The 16,044-nt window shown below is 38.6% G+C and overlaps 2 protein-coding genes across 4 annotated transcripts in view; one reads left to right on the forward strand and one right to left on the reverse strand.

The window, feature by feature from the left end:
* The window catches only part of LOC127180205 (E3 ubiquitin-protein ligase RNF31), a 29,994-nt gene extending 14,032 nt beyond the window's left edge, over window positions 1-15,962 (reverse strand). Inside the window, exons 1-12 of one of the 3 annotated variants that reach the window (XM_051134201.1) lie at window positions 15,903-15,962; window positions 10,627-10,702; window positions 9,716-9,915; window positions 9,031-9,177; window positions 8,800-8,955; window positions 8,652-8,708; window positions 7,246-7,393; window positions 3,866-4,025; window positions 3,627-3,772; window positions 1,936-2,078; window positions 684-917; window positions 286-597 (exon numbers count right to left, since the gene is read on the reverse strand). In XM_051134201.1, coding sequence (XP_050990158.1) covers window positions 286-597; window positions 684-917; window positions 1,936-2,078; window positions 3,627-3,772; window positions 3,866-4,025; window positions 7,246-7,393; window positions 8,652-8,708; window positions 8,800-8,955; window positions 9,031-9,177; window positions 9,716-9,913 — 1,701 coding nt within the window. In that variant the 5' untranslated portion in view covers window positions 9,914-9,915; window positions 10,627-10,702; window positions 15,903-15,962. Of the gene's footprint in view, window positions 1-285; window positions 598-683; window positions 918-1,935; window positions 2,079-3,626; window positions 3,773-3,865; window positions 4,026-7,245; window positions 7,394-8,651; window positions 8,709-8,799; window positions 8,956-9,030; window positions 9,178-9,715; window positions 9,916-10,626; window positions 10,703-11,920; window positions 12,152-15,902 lie in introns of those variants that run through there. The other 2 variants (XM_051134210.1, XM_051134218.1) reach the window with 2 other exon arrangements.
* buc (bucky ball) lies at window positions 10,993-14,882 on the forward strand. Its single transcript, XM_051134229.1, has 7 exons — window positions 10,993-11,132; window positions 11,292-11,349; window positions 11,481-11,636; window positions 12,285-13,781; window positions 13,857-13,961; window positions 14,075-14,185; window positions 14,265-14,882. The coding sequence occupies exons 2-7, from the start codon at window positions 11,343-11,345 to the stop codon at window positions 14,294-14,296; spliced, it is 1,908 nt and encodes a 635-aa protein (XP_050990186.1). The 5' UTR covers window positions 10,993-11,132; window positions 11,292-11,342; the 3' UTR covers window positions 14,297-14,882.
* Window positions 15,963-16,044: the final 82 nt, after the last annotated feature.

Raw genomic sequence — 16,044 nt, forward strand, 5'->3', positions numbered from 1 at the left:
TTTTCATGTTACAGCAAATTGTTGAATAAAGTTGTTATTTTTTGATATTCATAAATATCTTAAGTTGTGATCTGAAGATGAACGAAGGTCTTACGGGTTTGAAACGACATGAGGGTGAATAATGACAGAATTTTCATTTTTATGTGAACTAACACATCACATCACTGACTATTCTGAAAGGTCTAGAAACACAAATTAAATTCCCCAAATTTAAGCCATAGATGCTCAATCAGTATTACTATCAGTATTACTGTGATTGGATACACAAGAATAGACTTTACTCACTTTAACTCTACGGTCTCGGAGAGCCTGCCTGACAGCTTTCTCATTATTGCCCCCTGCTGCCAGCCAGGCCCGCTTGGCTTCTGCTCTGGACAGGGGCACCGCATTGCTCTTTTGCCCATCCTGGCCGTTGTTCCCCCCTGAACAGTTTAATGCATTGGGCTCTTGCTGACAGGATGCAGCCATCACACAGATCTCATCGAGCACATGAGGTAGCTCTGCTTTCAACCAGTCATACGGCGTCACATTACTGTTTCCCGACACACACATGCTGGTGTAAACCTCCTCCGGGCTCACTCCTTTCTTCTCTCCCTCCTGAGAAAAAAAACAGAGACAATGAGGATGCTTGTAAACTTCTGAGGATAATGCCTAGGCTACAACAACAACAATATCAGACTTACACGAATGAGCTGAATAAGTTTAAGCCCTTCCTCCCTCATCAATCTTTGCCTTTTCAAATCAGGGTCCTCAGTGGGAATGACTTTAGGTGGGGCTGGAAGCGGTGTGACGTCCTTGACTGGTGAGAGTGGGAGCGGCTTAGGGGGTGACAGAGCAGGCTCTGATCTCGCAAGACAGCACATTTCGCATACAGCTGATGGTGTGTGGTTAACGTACGTACAAAACTGGCAAACCCACTGAATGACATAGGAAAAATAGGAGAAGTCAAAACAGGAACTTACATTCAGGATAAAACTCAGCATGAGGCTCATTTCATTTGCAAAGACAAATCAGAACATGCTCGTAAGTTAATAAATGTTAAATAGATTGTGTAACACACACCAGCAGCACCAAAAAGAACTGTGATCTCTATTTTAGGACACCATAAAAACATTGGCTGATTGTCAGTTTATAAAGCTGAACTTCCTGAGTGAAGAATGGATTGCTACCTTTTGCAACATTGTTCATTCGGTTATACTATATCAATTTAAATGTGCTCACTCTTCAGTTTTGTTCTTGGATGAGAACAAAACTGAACTGAATTGAGCTGCATGATGAAACTATTGTCTTCTGTAGAGCAGATTTTAGCTTAATCAAATTAATTTTATTATTTATGAATTTTTCAACCTCAAAACTGTTATTGAACTGAACAGAATCAACACTGATATTACTTGAGATGAATAACAACACTGTTCTCTCTTTTGTAGAGCTGCTAATAGCTGAACTGAACTCATTTCATAATTGATGAATTTTACGCACTTACTGAATTGAACTAAATCAACACTGAACTGAATGGAGCACCAATGACATTATTGTCTTTTTAGAGCTGCTTTATGGCATAATTTGAATTTGTCTCATTTAAACAAGCTTGCATAATTCATGCTGCTTATTACTGTGTTAAAATGGCTCTGAAATCTGTATTTTATAAAGCACTGAATTAGGGCTGCAAAACGATTAATCACAATTAATCGATTCAAAATAAAAGTTTATGTTTACATACTACATGTTATATATACCTAATTTATATATACAGTATGTATAACAAATATACACAATACACACACATATAATATGTAAACAAACTTCGCGACTAATCGTTTTGCAGCTCTACATTAAATAAACATAACTTGATTTGAACTATTGCCACAAAAAATGTACACTAAATGTACACTATTTTTCAGAAAAATGCATATGTAATATAGTGGATCATGGCACCTGGCTGTCCATTAGTCCTGTGGCAGAAGGGGTCGGACGTAAGGGTGCAACAGGAGGTCGGGTGGCCAGACGAGGGCGCTCACACACTTCGCAAAGAATGCTGCTGCCTGCATTCACCACCGTGCAGCTTTTACACTGCCACTCTAATTGATGAAAGTGATAAACAAAATACTAGAATTTAGATTAGGGATGCACCGATACCACTTTTTCCAGTACTTTTATTTTTGGTACTTGCCGATACCGAGTACCGATACCAATATTTTTAAAATTACCGATACATTTGTCAAATATTGGGTACAGAAAATAAAAAATATGTATAATGTTAGTTAGTTAACTTCATCTATTAAATAGACACAGTCAAACCAAAATTTATTCAGATACCTTCAACATTTCTAACATTATCACAGTTTATTTGCTATAGTTTAGAAAATCGTAATAAAATATGATAAACTGCGTCAGAACAAATTCAGCTTGATAATGTCAGATAACTTTGATAGAAAGGTATGTAATGGATTACAATGAACCGAATATTATTCAGACAACTGCTAGAATTGAATATTATTCAGACTAACTGCTAGAATGAGAATTTGCTATTCTCTCTAACATAAATGAACTATAGTATCCTGCACCCACTGGTTAAAAAAATATATAATAATAAAAATAATAATAATATATATAATAAATATATATATATATATATATATATATGAGTTTGTTACTTTCACTATTCACAATGTTACTTTCATATAGCATTAGAGCTGCTCCATTGCAGTACTGCAAAATACTGCGTTTTGCTGTAATAATGCAGGGAACCACTCGTTATAAATCTCCTAACTGTGACATTTTCAGAAATATTAGTCCCATTTTTTTACATCTGCAGCATGCTGCGATTTATATTCCAAAGCGACTCGTATAATGCAGAAACACTCCTGAAGCAAGCAAAACATGTTTCTGTATTGGTGCAGAATGAGAGGGACAAGTACAACCTAGTGAATTTCTCACAGACCGCTAGTTTCACTTTTGCAATAAAGTCACGTATGCTTAAGGTTGAAAATAAATGATGTTTATAGTGAATGCCCCTATAAATGTAGTTTTATATTTATGATTTAGTTTTAATCCAAATGATGCATGTGCTAAGTGAGCGAACATCAATAAAGATCAAGCAACTGAAGCACTCCTTCTCTCTCCTTACCGTTAAGCAACTTGTGCATTGGTTTACTCACTTGTTTTTGACACATCTGACCGAACTACACATTTTCCAGTGATGTCTGTGAGAAAGGGTTATTCACTAGAAAAGCTTGCTTATCTGCATTGCCGCACACTTAATCCACTCAGCGTGCTTGGCTTATTAGCTTGCGCACATCACCTATACAGGCATTAATACTGAATGCTTAAAATTATATTAATTGCATACATATACTTCGTAGATATCCTTAATTTCTAACTCCATTCTGCTGTCTGTCGTTCTTTGTCTGCATACGGTACTTGTCACGTGCTGGGGTATCGGCGTTTGGTATCGGGCATTTTAACAAGTACAAGTATTAGTACTGGAGTTTGGCTTTGGTTGCATCCCTAATTTAGATGTTTATTTGTCACTTCGAATTACCAAGTTGACATATCAAAAGGTCTAACAAGACTGATGGCATATTCAGTGTGGAAAAAGTAAGTAGAAATACAATGCTCAGACTAACCAGATATTGTAGAAGGCTGAGATGGCTCTTCTTGTAGAGATGGAGCAGCAGAGGACAACCGGGGACGATCACAGGTTTCGCACAAAACCTGCTGCATTGTATTTACTGTAGTGCAGTATGAACACTGCCATGTTGACAGTGATGAGCTAAGTAAAAAAGAAATGAAGACATACAGATTAGTACAGCAAAATCCTCCACACAAACATGTTCTCTCAACATTTCAGATTAACAGTGCTAACCTGAGCCGTTTTGTTGCTTTTGAGGAAGTCACAGGAATCCTAACATGTGTGGAACGTCCTGAATGGGAGTGATACAGCTTGTCACATTCTGTGCACAGCCGCTGAGTACAGGTGGGACAGTGAGCCGACACCGGAAAGATACCACATATGGTGCAGTTCTCTGCAGAACAGAATAGAAATGATAAAAGAGGACACTCACAATTAAATATATTCTATAAGGAGTCATGAACTGCCTTTTTTTTAATTCTTTTGTACTGTTCTCTGAGGTCCAAGTATAATGTTATCAAGATTTGAACATAAAAAAAGATCATAATTATCAGAATGCTTTGTTTGATGAGGTGTGACGGATCATAGACTTGGAAGTGAACACCCACTGCTATGATTGGCTAACAGCTGTGCATGTTTGACAGCCTACATCCTTTATAGATGAACACTACTCTGATTTAGATTAAAAACATATAAATACTCAGTACATATCAAACAATGATCATTATACCATGGTCTGTCTGAATACTCGATTCTGATTAGCTAGCAGGTACGTAATGTAGTTCCAAGTAAGTTTAATCACCGTTCTATATTAATGTGCTGCTTTAATTGATACACACAAACAAATACTTCGTTACTGTACTTAAGTAGATTTTTCTGGTATGAGTACTTCACTATTTTTTATTTTTTTTGACTACTTTTTACTTTAACTCCTTACATTTTTACACAAATATCTGTACTTTATACTTCTTACATTTTTTAAACTAGGCTCATTACTTTAGTTTTAATCAGCATTGGGTGGAATGCCATTCGATAACAAATCTGTAATAAATCATGAATCGGTTAGTCTTGACTGGCAACGCGATTCGGCTGGCACACGCTCCACGTCTCCACCAAACCTCATTGTGAGTGACTCGATAATGGAGTGGAAGTGCCCGGGTGGATCATCAAGGCAAAACTACTGACCTGTTCAGGACTTCAAGTGCAGGTCAGTTTCATCTGTAAACAGGCTGGTAAGAGTTGCTAGCAGTTTAATGCTTAACTAAGCAAACAAAGACAAAACTACAGCAGTAGTACTACAAACGAAACTAAACTAAATTACTATCATCACTCAAAATACTCTATGCTGAATGACATCATTATTATCTACTGTAAGGTTACAGTAGTAATTTCACAAACAAATGTTGTAAAACATCGTTTTCTAATACGTTCAGAGGGAGCTGGGGCAGATAACAACACAACCCTTATGAAAATCAAAATCAGTGGTTTCTATAGTTAAACCATGGTAACCACAAATGAACCATGGTAACCACAAATGAACCATGGTTTTGCTACACTAACCACAGTCTAACCATGAGATGTGTAGTAAAACTATGGTTGTAGTTACATTAAAACAGATCGTAATCAATCTGCCAAAAAAAAAAAAACAAAAAAAAAAAAAAAACAAAAAAAAAACAAACGAAAACATGGTTACTATACTTTTACTGTAATAAACCATAAAAAAATATGACTCATAATAATGCAATAACATGTTAAGTATTAGGATTTTTCTGTAAAGATATTGTCATGATGTAATCATTGTTGCACTAATTTTGACATTTAGGCAATTTAGAAAATATTGTTTTCTTAAATCTATAGTATTTAAGCCATTTTAAGATAAAACAATAACTCCTGGTCATAATGTGATACTTTAAATGGAACTTAAATAAAATTGTTACTGCAAATAGAACATAATGAGGTGGTTGTTTTGCAACAAGGTGGAGACAGTTCTGCTCATAACAGTAAATGGTTGATGGGAAAAGTGACAGGTACAAGAAAATTAGTGAAAAAAGCAAACACACACAAAGTGAGATGCAGATAAGATATCATAGAAAATTAAGAGACTAAAAAGGAAAATGCAGCTCAAGAGAGCATTTTTCTTACTTTGCACGGCACCAGCCTAAGGTTTTAAACATTTATTTAAATGTGATGGCCATACAAAAAAATAGGGTTATCCATGGTTTAAGAATTTGTTGTGGGTGTATGGGATGGCATGGATGAGTGTGAGATTTCCCGGCTTGAAATTTTGTCCCAGTGTAGTCAGTAAAAAGTAAAAAGTGTAGTCAGCACTTCTACTTTAACCAGAGTATTTTAAACATGAGTATTTTGTACTTGAGAGAAGGATGTGTGTACTTTTGCCATCTCTGCCCAGAGAGAGGGGGGAGGGGGGTCAGAGATCACAGATCGCACTGCGCATACGCAGAAACTTGCTGTCAACACTGCCCCGCGACTTTTATTAATAAAATAGCCTGGATACTAGATCGCTACATTATATTCCCCAGCAACAAGGTGGTAAATTCACAGGTTTTGAAGTAACACAGCTTCATTGCGATGCAGGTAACACATACACACTCGGTCATCTCTCACCTCTCTCTCGATCAATAATTAATTGAAATAAATGCTATATTCATTCAAATAAATGTGACCTCACCGCATTTTTTCATCTCTGTCTGATCTGAAGCAGGCAGAATGCTAGAGCTAACGAGCTGAAACTGATGAAAATAATCATTTTTACTCATCTGGTCAAATATTGCACTGCAAATATCATTAACAGCTTTAACTTATCAGCTCTGGCAAATGACCATAGTATAAATGGGATAATGCACAGCTAGCTTTGCATTAAACGATACTAATGTGCTTCACGTCAGGTGGGTTCTGGCCTCCACATCGTGCTTTAAAATCGTTTAATGCACAGCTAGCCGTGCATTATCCCTTACATAACAGACCACGCAATAGTGCCCATGTCATAAAAACAGTTACTCACACTTGTGTGGCGGAACATTACTGTCAAATCCAATATAGTCAGCACAGCATCGTCTTTTAGTTTCAATCTTTCTGAGAATCCTGTGTCGAATTGTACCTTACTGTAGACGAATCCACAGCAAAGTGAACAAAGGACCAAGTTCATACTGACACGGTCTGGAGCGCTTTTCTAACTTTGGGATCAGAAGACTGTTTTTTAACAACTTGGCACTGCACAGTGTCTTGTTTTCTTCGAAGCCACTTTATCGTTTGATTTCTAGCCTAGACCTGTGTTTGCCTCTCTCGTTATTTACACTACATGCGTGAATCGGTGGGTCTAAAGAGGCAGTGATGTAGAAGCAGGTGTTGATCTTCTTCTGATGAAGCGGTGTTTAGCCACACTATTACATCATAAAATGGCACATTCCACACCCTGTCGTTTTGGTAGACTGGCTTCAATATCAACCCTAGACTAATGAGAAAGTTTTGTGTTCTGAAACTTCCAGGATGTTTTTATAGTACAATGACCTCTTATATGTCATGCGACATTTGATTTCTCATTTCATGACCCTTTTTAAAAGGAAAGCCAGGGCTGGTAAATGTGACATGCTTACCTGTATGTTTAGAGGGCACTAGAGAAGAGAGAGAGAGGGCTGGACTGAATGGAGATTTAGACTGAGGAGGAGTCGATGTAGGCGAGGGAGTTTCCCATGGTCTTTCACTAGGAGAGAACGCAGCTGCATCTGTGCTGACTTCCCCATCCTGTATAGACATTATATGGACACTGTATTTAGGTAACCTGCAAAAAAAGCACTTTCCCCAATACATGCACTACCATTCAAAAGACTGAGGGTGATCAGAAGTCTTATGCTCGCCAAAGCTGCATCTGTTTATTAAAAGTACAGCTAAAATGATTACCATTTTAAATAAGTGTTTTCTATTTTAATATATTTTGAAATGTAATTTATTCATGTGATGGCAAAGCTGAATTGTCAGCAGCCAGCTTCAGGGTCACATGATCCTGTGCTGCTTAAAGGAGAAGTTCACTTCCAGAACAAAAATTTACAGAATGTACTCACCCCCTTGTCATCCAAGATGTTCATGTCTTTCTTTCTTCAGTCGTAAAGAAATTATGTTTTTTGAGGAAAACATTTCAGGATTTTTCTCCATATAATGGACTGATATGATGCTCCGAGTTTGAACTTCTAAAATGTAGTTTAAATGCGGCTCAAACGATCCCAAATGTGTTTGTAAACGATCCCAGCTAAGGAAGAAGGGTCTTATCTAGCAAACCAATCAGTTATTTTCATTAAAAAATACTATTTAAATACTTTTTAGTCTCAAACGTTCATCTTGTCTTGCTCTGCCTGAACTCTGTGTATTCTGGTTCAAGACAGTTAGGGGCATGTCAAAAAAACTCTACCCTACCCTACATCACTGCAGAAGTGAACATGCAAAAAAAGATCAAACACACTTAACAAAAAAAGTAAAACAGCGATATAGGGCGATTTTGAAGTTGAGGGAGAACATGAGATGGGATTTTTTCCGACATACCCTAACTGTCATGAACCGGAAATGAACCATTCAGGCAGAGTAAGACGAGACGAGCATTTGACATAAAAAAGTATATAAATTGTATTATTTTTAAGAAAATAACAGATTGTTTTACTAGATAAGACCCTTCTTCCTCAGCTGGGATCGTTCACAACCGCATTTGGGATTGTTTGAAACCACATTTAAACTGCATTTTGGAAGTTCAAACTCTGGGCACCATAGAAGACCACTATATGGACAAAAACGCAGAATTTTTTTTTACGGCTGAAGAAAGAAAGACATGAACATCTTGGATGACAAGGGGGTGAGTATGTTATCTATAAACATTTTTTTCTGGAAGTGGACTTCTCCTTTAATATTTCTGTGAAGACTGCAACACATTTGGTTTTTAAACTACTTTTTTGATGTTGACAACAGTGCATGGACAAATCATTAGTTTATAACCATATAATGAAAAAAACTGTACCTGCACAATGAGGGAGGGAATAAGTCTTTCAAAAAACTCTGGATGAGGATGGGTATCCTACAGAAAAGAGACAGACTCTATATGAGCTGAATGTTCATTTGTGAAAAACCCATTGAGTGCTTATACTTCATACTTCACAGCCTCAGACCTTGATTAGCATGTCCAGCTCCATACGGAGGGACATGACCTCAAGAGTTACTGATGCCACCTTCCCAACATCTGGCTGGGCAACATCATCAGGAAAGCTCAAACCATCATGCTGCTGATTGGTGTAGCCGTACAGGTTGAGTACTGCTCTGCCACCCTGAAAGACGAAGATAAACAATCGTAACCACATTCATTTTCTGTGTTTTGCCTCATAATCTCATTCACCACACACCTGAATAGAGTCTACGGTGGTCCTAAAGACAGGGTTGTTGTACTTCACTGTACGCCAGTACTTCGGCCTGTTGGGGTTGGTAAGATTAGAGCCATACTTCTCCAAGATGTTAAGAGCAGTGGAAAGTTTCTGCAGGAGGCTGAGGGACTAAAATGATTAAAAGATATTAATGTACAACAGAATAGTCTGAACAAGAATGCACTACAACCCAGAAACAACAACAACAGTCGGTAAAAATAAACTAGGAAGTCATTTTACGTGCACACGAATGAGTGGAAAGAAAACAATTTTACAAAAAAAACAGAGGAAGCCGTGACAGATTACCTAGCGCTATGTATTATTATGCGTTTATGTCAGTCATTCACATGGGCAGTACAATTTATGAGTAAAAGCAAATGTGTGCATATTTTAAAAAAAAATATTATTTGCAAATATTTTAAATTGATTTCAATAAGTTCTAGTTATTTTATTCCTTTAAATCCTCTAATCGTTTAATTTCTTTAAATAAAAATGACCATTACTACCCGCCTTTGTCCCCCCAGTCTTCAAAACATGGTCATGGCCTTGTACACGACCACTACGTGCAAATAGTCAAGTCATTAAGAAGTCAAACGTTTGCTTCCTGCTCTATAATCATACAATCTTTGGACTGCTGAGCATAATGAATCATTACACCAGCTCTCACCTCCTTCCTGTTATTCCCACTACTGTTCTCCATCAACATGCTTTCAGCAGCGATGTAGCGATATTTGCTGGAGGGTGGGAGAGGGATGTTGGCCATGGATGCAACCCCTGTCCTCATCTCCTGGGCAGAACCTGGAGTAGATAAGCTGCTTTCCGCATTCACCCTCACCTCCTCCAGCTGATCACTGAGAGAGGCCATAGCTGAAAGTGAAAGTCATCAAATTTTTAGGTTTATGTTAAACACACAGGGCCTGATTTACCTGAGATCATTGTTTCTCATGTCAAAGCAGGAGGGAACAAACTAATTACACTGTAGTTGGGTTTACAGTTAAAGTTTAGTGATATTAAACAAGGTGGCTTACTGATTTATTATGTTTGACGCATAAACAACAGTCAACAACACGTCTGCTGATTTACTTATTAAACATACGGAGTAATTTAATCGTTTATTTGAAGTCAGTGTTAATATTTCACAGATATACATGACTGTCACATACTTTAAACAATCTGTATGGATGTTTTTACAGTATTTTCATGTTAGCTACAATGCTAGCTGCCTGGTGAATGGAAAGTGAAACCATAACAACTCACACGAAGCTAGTTAGCTACTTCTTCCTTCAAAATTAAAACTCAGTTTCTAAATTAACTTATGTTTTACGGTCTTCGTTGTTATTTCTCTAACCAGTACAGGTAGTTATGTTTACATACTCAAATAAAACACCTAGTAGTTGGTTTAACTTGTTCGCCCCTATTGAATACTAGTGTGCTAGCAGGCTAACTGCTAGCAAAAACTGTTCAGATGGACACTGGACATTACAGAGAAACGTCCAGATGTGTCTCTGTTCATAATTTTCATTCAAGTCTACTATCTTAAGTATTTCATAAGCTGTCGACAAATATTAGCATACTCACCTCGTATTAATAGAGGAGCAGAGCTCTAGTTCACTCATACGTAAAACTGAAACATACATATACCCGCATAGAGGCGCTGTGAGGAAAAGCAAACTGCGTTTGAACAACAAAACATTTCTTGTAAATGAATAAATCAATAGATAAGTGAAAGAGAAATGCATGACTGACAGAAAGATGTATAGAAATGTAAACAAGAGTCATGACAGGAAAAACTGCATTTGCCACTGTGGGGAATATTAAGCAACACTGTAAAAATAACAGTTCTTATAAATGATAAATGTATGAGGCAGAACTTTAAACTGCTTATGATAATAATATCTGACGTCATGCTTTCCTGAATATAGGACAAATTGGATACACCTGCTGGCTGCCATTTGATTGCATTAATGTGGATCTCTGGAAACAATCATGAAACCTATAAATCTGAAGTGCAAAGCTTTAATGCCAGAGTTAGTTGCTCTCGCTCTATGCACATTTAAGTCCACATTATCACTTTCACATCTAAGGTTGGTCATTTTTGTTGTCTTAATATAAAATAGCCTTCTTTGGACAGGATTACTAGCATGATTGTCCATTTTAAAGTGAACTTGCTCTTAACTGGTATTGTTTGTCTGGTTTAAGCCAACATGGTTCTGAGTCTGGCACTTTTTTTTTTTTTTTAACAGTATTGCGGTGTTTTGTATCCTGTGCTGTCTTTCTTTGTCTCCTCACAAGAAATGGAAGGTAACTTTCTCAACCCATGACCTTGTTAGCACCATGCTATACTGTTTCAGTTTTAAGAACCCTGTAATACTACTAGCAACTGGCAAATGTTAATTGTGTGTAATAATCTGGCTTATTTTCTTTTATTAAAGGCATAAACAACACTTCACAATCAATGGGAGTTGGGCAACCTCACCATCCAGTAAACCACACCAGACCCTTTTTCTATGTTCAACCACCATCTCAGCCTTATTTTATGTATCAATGGCCCATGAATCCATATGGCCACTATGGCTTTCCAGGGCCAGGTAAGTTCAGGCTTTTTGATGGATTTTGTACTTGCGTCAGGATGAGGGAAAAAAAAAAAAAGAAAAAACGCATGGATTGCATGGTTAATTTACTACTGAATACGTTGTTCTGCTAATTTACACTGTATAAACCACTGGGGAAAAAAAGTGTGGAAGCTGCCAAATCATATAGAAAAGGGCTTAGTAAGCAGGAAAGGGTGCAATATTTTGACAAACTAAATGGGTGGTAAAGATGCCTACAAGCATTGAGTTGTATTAAGATATTAGCCTAATATTTCACCTACCAGACTGGAAATGGGAACAAACAGGAGTGTTGTCTAGATTCTTGCCCTGGAAATCCTGGTTCAGTTTGGCCACCTACAAATGCCTTTTCTGCACTCTTCTCCTCGATTTATTACTTTTTGGCAGTCTATAGTATTCCAAATGTTTTTCCCGGTCTGACAGATTAGTACAGCCCAAAACATGACAATAATTTGACTATTGTCAGCAGCAATCTGCAAAATCTGCTTGTTTCATTCGGTAGCATTGTTTATATTCAGTGCCACCAGTATGGCTGATTGACATGTCATGAAAACACTCCATAGTAGACTTTCACTTAATTAACCAAGAAATTATTATTTTTTTTTTTTTTTTTTCTTTTTGTTCCAGCTTTGCACTTCGGCCGTCCCTACGTGGCCCCCTATCAGTTTATGCAGTATCCTGGGTACGTGATCCCACATGCGCCAATGCAGCCAATCGATTACAGAAGAATCAACCCCCACTTCCCATCTGTTGCATCCTACGATTTGCGTGTCCGCCACCACTTTCAACACGCAGGGATGCATCGGGAGACTGCCTGTTCTGAGGTCCAAACAGACCCTAGTGATTCAGTCAACAAACTGATAGACAAAATTGAGAGTCTGAAGGCCTGTGAACAAGGTAGTGGTGACAAGGGGCTTAACACTGTGGTCTCCTCTACTCCTGATGTAGTGCAAGGAGAGAAACTGACCTGTTTAAATGAAGACGCTACGATCGAGCTTGCCTCTCAGGAAGGTAAGGAGGAACAGGTCAACCAGGTCACAAGGCCTACAACCTACAGCGACTCTGCGTATGATGCTGAATCTAGCCATGGGAGACTGGATGAGTGTGTGTTATCAGATGTTCTACCCCTTGACAGTTCCTCTGTCCATGAGGAAGAGGATGCCAATGAGGATGTTGACCAACAAAGTGTTCCTGATGAAATGTGCCTCCAAAATGGAAAATCGACAACTAGTGCAACTGGCAATGTGTTCTGTAGTGGTGCTGATTCAACAGAGAACCTCGATTTGGAGAAACCAGGTGATGAGCAGGTACAGAACCTTGCGGAGGCTGCTGCTGCTGCAATTATGGAGCCTCTTATAAAGTTCTCCGAAGACTATGACCTGCCGTATCAAATCCTTCGCTTACCCTGCAATAAGACGACAACTGGCCTCAGTCTTGAACGAGAGATTGACCCACTTGTTTACTTCGATTCTCCATCTACTCTGCTGCCTCCACAAAACTATCTGTCCTCAATTGGCAGTGCATATTCCTACAGCTACTATCCTCAAGTGACCCAAGAGCGCCAGAGTGTCCTGAGTCCGTCCATAGATGAGCTCTCTTCCAGAGATGAAATGTTCTCCACTGACGTGGAGGATCTCGATCTCGTTCCAGGGCACGTGTTTGTTGGTGGCGGCAGGCTGGCTGAAACCAGCGACGTGCCCGTTCGCAGAAAAGAGCTCTTGAGCATGGAAAAAACTTGCCCTGTCTGCCAGAAAACGTGCGTGTGCTGCGGCTCAAGCTTGCAGGATGAGGTTGGAATGTGCAAAATGGTCGAGCACAGTCATCTTGAAAGAGACGAAGTGTCTGATCAAGACCGCGAGTATGACCTCGACGCAGAGGTGCGAAGTAACTGTGAGTCACCGAGACACTCCAAGAGGAAGTGTTACAGCAGGCATGCACTGCCCTCTTGTGGGCATCACTGTGCCAAACACCGGCACAGGAAGCTGCTGTGTGAAGGCCAAGAGAGCTGTGATCTACACGAGCAGGCTCGTGTGCATCCCAAAGGAGAGTGCTGTGAGGAGTATGGCTCTCTGGCTAAAGCAGATAAGAGAATTCAAAAGGGTGCCTTGTGCAGGCCTTGTATTGGTAAGGGTTTATTTTTTTTAAATTTGCATTTTAATGCTGTCACAAGGTGGTCAGCTCATGCAGACATATTTTTAGAACGACAATGGAGAGAGGGCGTCGTCTCTGACCAAGAGAATTGGGTGAGCTGTGGTGCCAAACCAAGGGCTTGGAGGCAAGCTCAGAGTGGACCTCAAGATCAAGGTGGGAACGGTTGATGTTTTTGCATGCTTGGATGCTTAGTCTTTTAAAACCGTTCAATGCAAGTGTCAAGTATGGCTTGTCTTTTAAACTGTCGTCTTTTTGAATTTCTAAAGGGAGAACTCCTTTGAGAAGGCCAACTTGTAAGACAGTCCACCAGCAAAGGCCAAGAAGTGAATATGCTGACTATGATGAGACCGAATTTACCTACTGTCAGAGAGGCAGAGGTGAGTTTCGTTTTAAACTAGTTAAATCATCACTTTTGAGTCTTTGGTTTTTATTTGCGCAACATCTTTGTCCCATCAGGTGCTATGAAGAAAAGAGGCACAAGATACTAAACCACGATGCACTGCTGTAATACTTAAAATGTATTACCCGAAACTTGTGTAAAATGCACTTCACTATGAATGTACACATGGACACTGTTCTTGACTGTATGTAACTGGGGGAGAAAAAGTATGACAGTGATGTACACCTTGCTGCATTTCCAGTGTTCAACTTAACTTTCTATTTTTGGGTGCATTGCATTCATCTTAATATTATGCAGGGATTGCTCTCACTGGACCAGGCTTTGACCTATGCCTAGAAGGCCTTTTTCCTCATGTGGCTTGATCTGGGAGGTGTGGATCTTGTCTGGTGTGTAAAGGCTTTGAATCTTCGCATTGGTCAATGAATGGCCCACTGCGACCAGTTTCAAATGTTGGGCACTGGAGATGCAGCTGGTTTAAGGGGTGATGCAGGAAAAAAAAAAAATGGAGGATAAATAAAGTGGACAATTTGCCAGTTTGGCCACTCTTAGTCCAAAAGTGTCTTTTGTTTTTATTACTGTGCTATTTTTATACATTGGTGTAATGTTGACATGCAGAAAACTCCACCTAGCTGTACAGTGTTATTGTGTTATTAAAGTTGCGGCATTGCACTTGACCTGTGTGCGGTACTTTTTTTTTAAATTTTCCCTTCCTGCTCTGGCCTCTTTCTCTAAAAACAATGGGGTGCGTTTGTTTGCTGCCATTGTACATGTTCTTAATTTGCAAGGGCCAGATCATTAGTGTGGTCATTATTCCAGTGTCTCAGTTGGTGGTGAACTTTAAAATGGAAACACTAATCTAGTGCTCGGTGTTTTTTATTTTTTTTGTTTTTATTTTTTTTTTTTTTTTTTTTTTTACCACTGTCTACCTTTGCCCAAATATACTAAACAGCAGCCTTTCTTAATCTGTACTGTAAGTGTAAGGGTTGTTTTATTTACTATTATTATGTTATTTATTTTTTTCGAAAAAAAAAAAATGGCTAAACCTATCTTGGGTTTGTCTTAGCTGGTTTACTTGTCAAACTGGTTTTAGCTGTTTGCTCCAGCTGTCTCTCAGCTTGGCCAGTTAAGGAAGCAGTCAAACCCCCTCTAAAACCAGCCTGCTCACCATCTAAGACCAGACTGGATGATCAGCCAATTTCCTAGGTGATATCTCCCCTTAAGTCTGACTGACTATATTTCTATTTGCAGGAGTTATTACTATATCCATATATGGAGTAAACAAAAGCACCATATTAACCCAAATGTCACAAGCTTCTCAAATTCTCCATCTGATTTGATATTTCAGCATTGCAATACGTTATGTCACTTCCAATGACAGCTTTGACATTTAAAAAGTCCGTTTGATGGCTTCCTCTAAATTTAACCTGAATTTGCCCAGAGGAATGTTATAAAAATGGATAAACAACTTGTCATGCAATACTGTTCAACAATGTGCAAAATAAGTTTACTTCTAACAACATGAGTATCTAAACTAGTTCACAGCAGCCCTTACCTTTCAAGATCTATTCAAATGCTATAAATTCTCACTTGAGCGCTCATAAACATGCTAAAAACAACGGAAAGATTTAATATTTTTACAGTGTTTACTTAAAACAGAGGATTATGTGATCAAGGTGGTTGTTTGTTGTACTTACAGTGCGAAGCAAGTACGTATTTGTTTTGTAACAAACATAATCCTCCTTTAAACGACTAAATGATCAGACCTGTTCAGACTCGACTGGCGCTAGTTAAGGGGCGTGGCAAAATAATTAGCGGGTTGTCTATTGGCTGTTCTCT

The sequence above is a fragment of the Labeo rohita genome, chromosome 2, assembly GCF_022985175.1.
Source record: "Labeo rohita strain BAU-BD-2019 chromosome 2, IGBB_LRoh.1.0, whole genome shotgun sequence".
Classification (NCBI taxonomy): domain Eukaryota; kingdom Metazoa; phylum Chordata; class Actinopteri; order Cypriniformes; family Cyprinidae; genus Labeo; species Labeo rohita.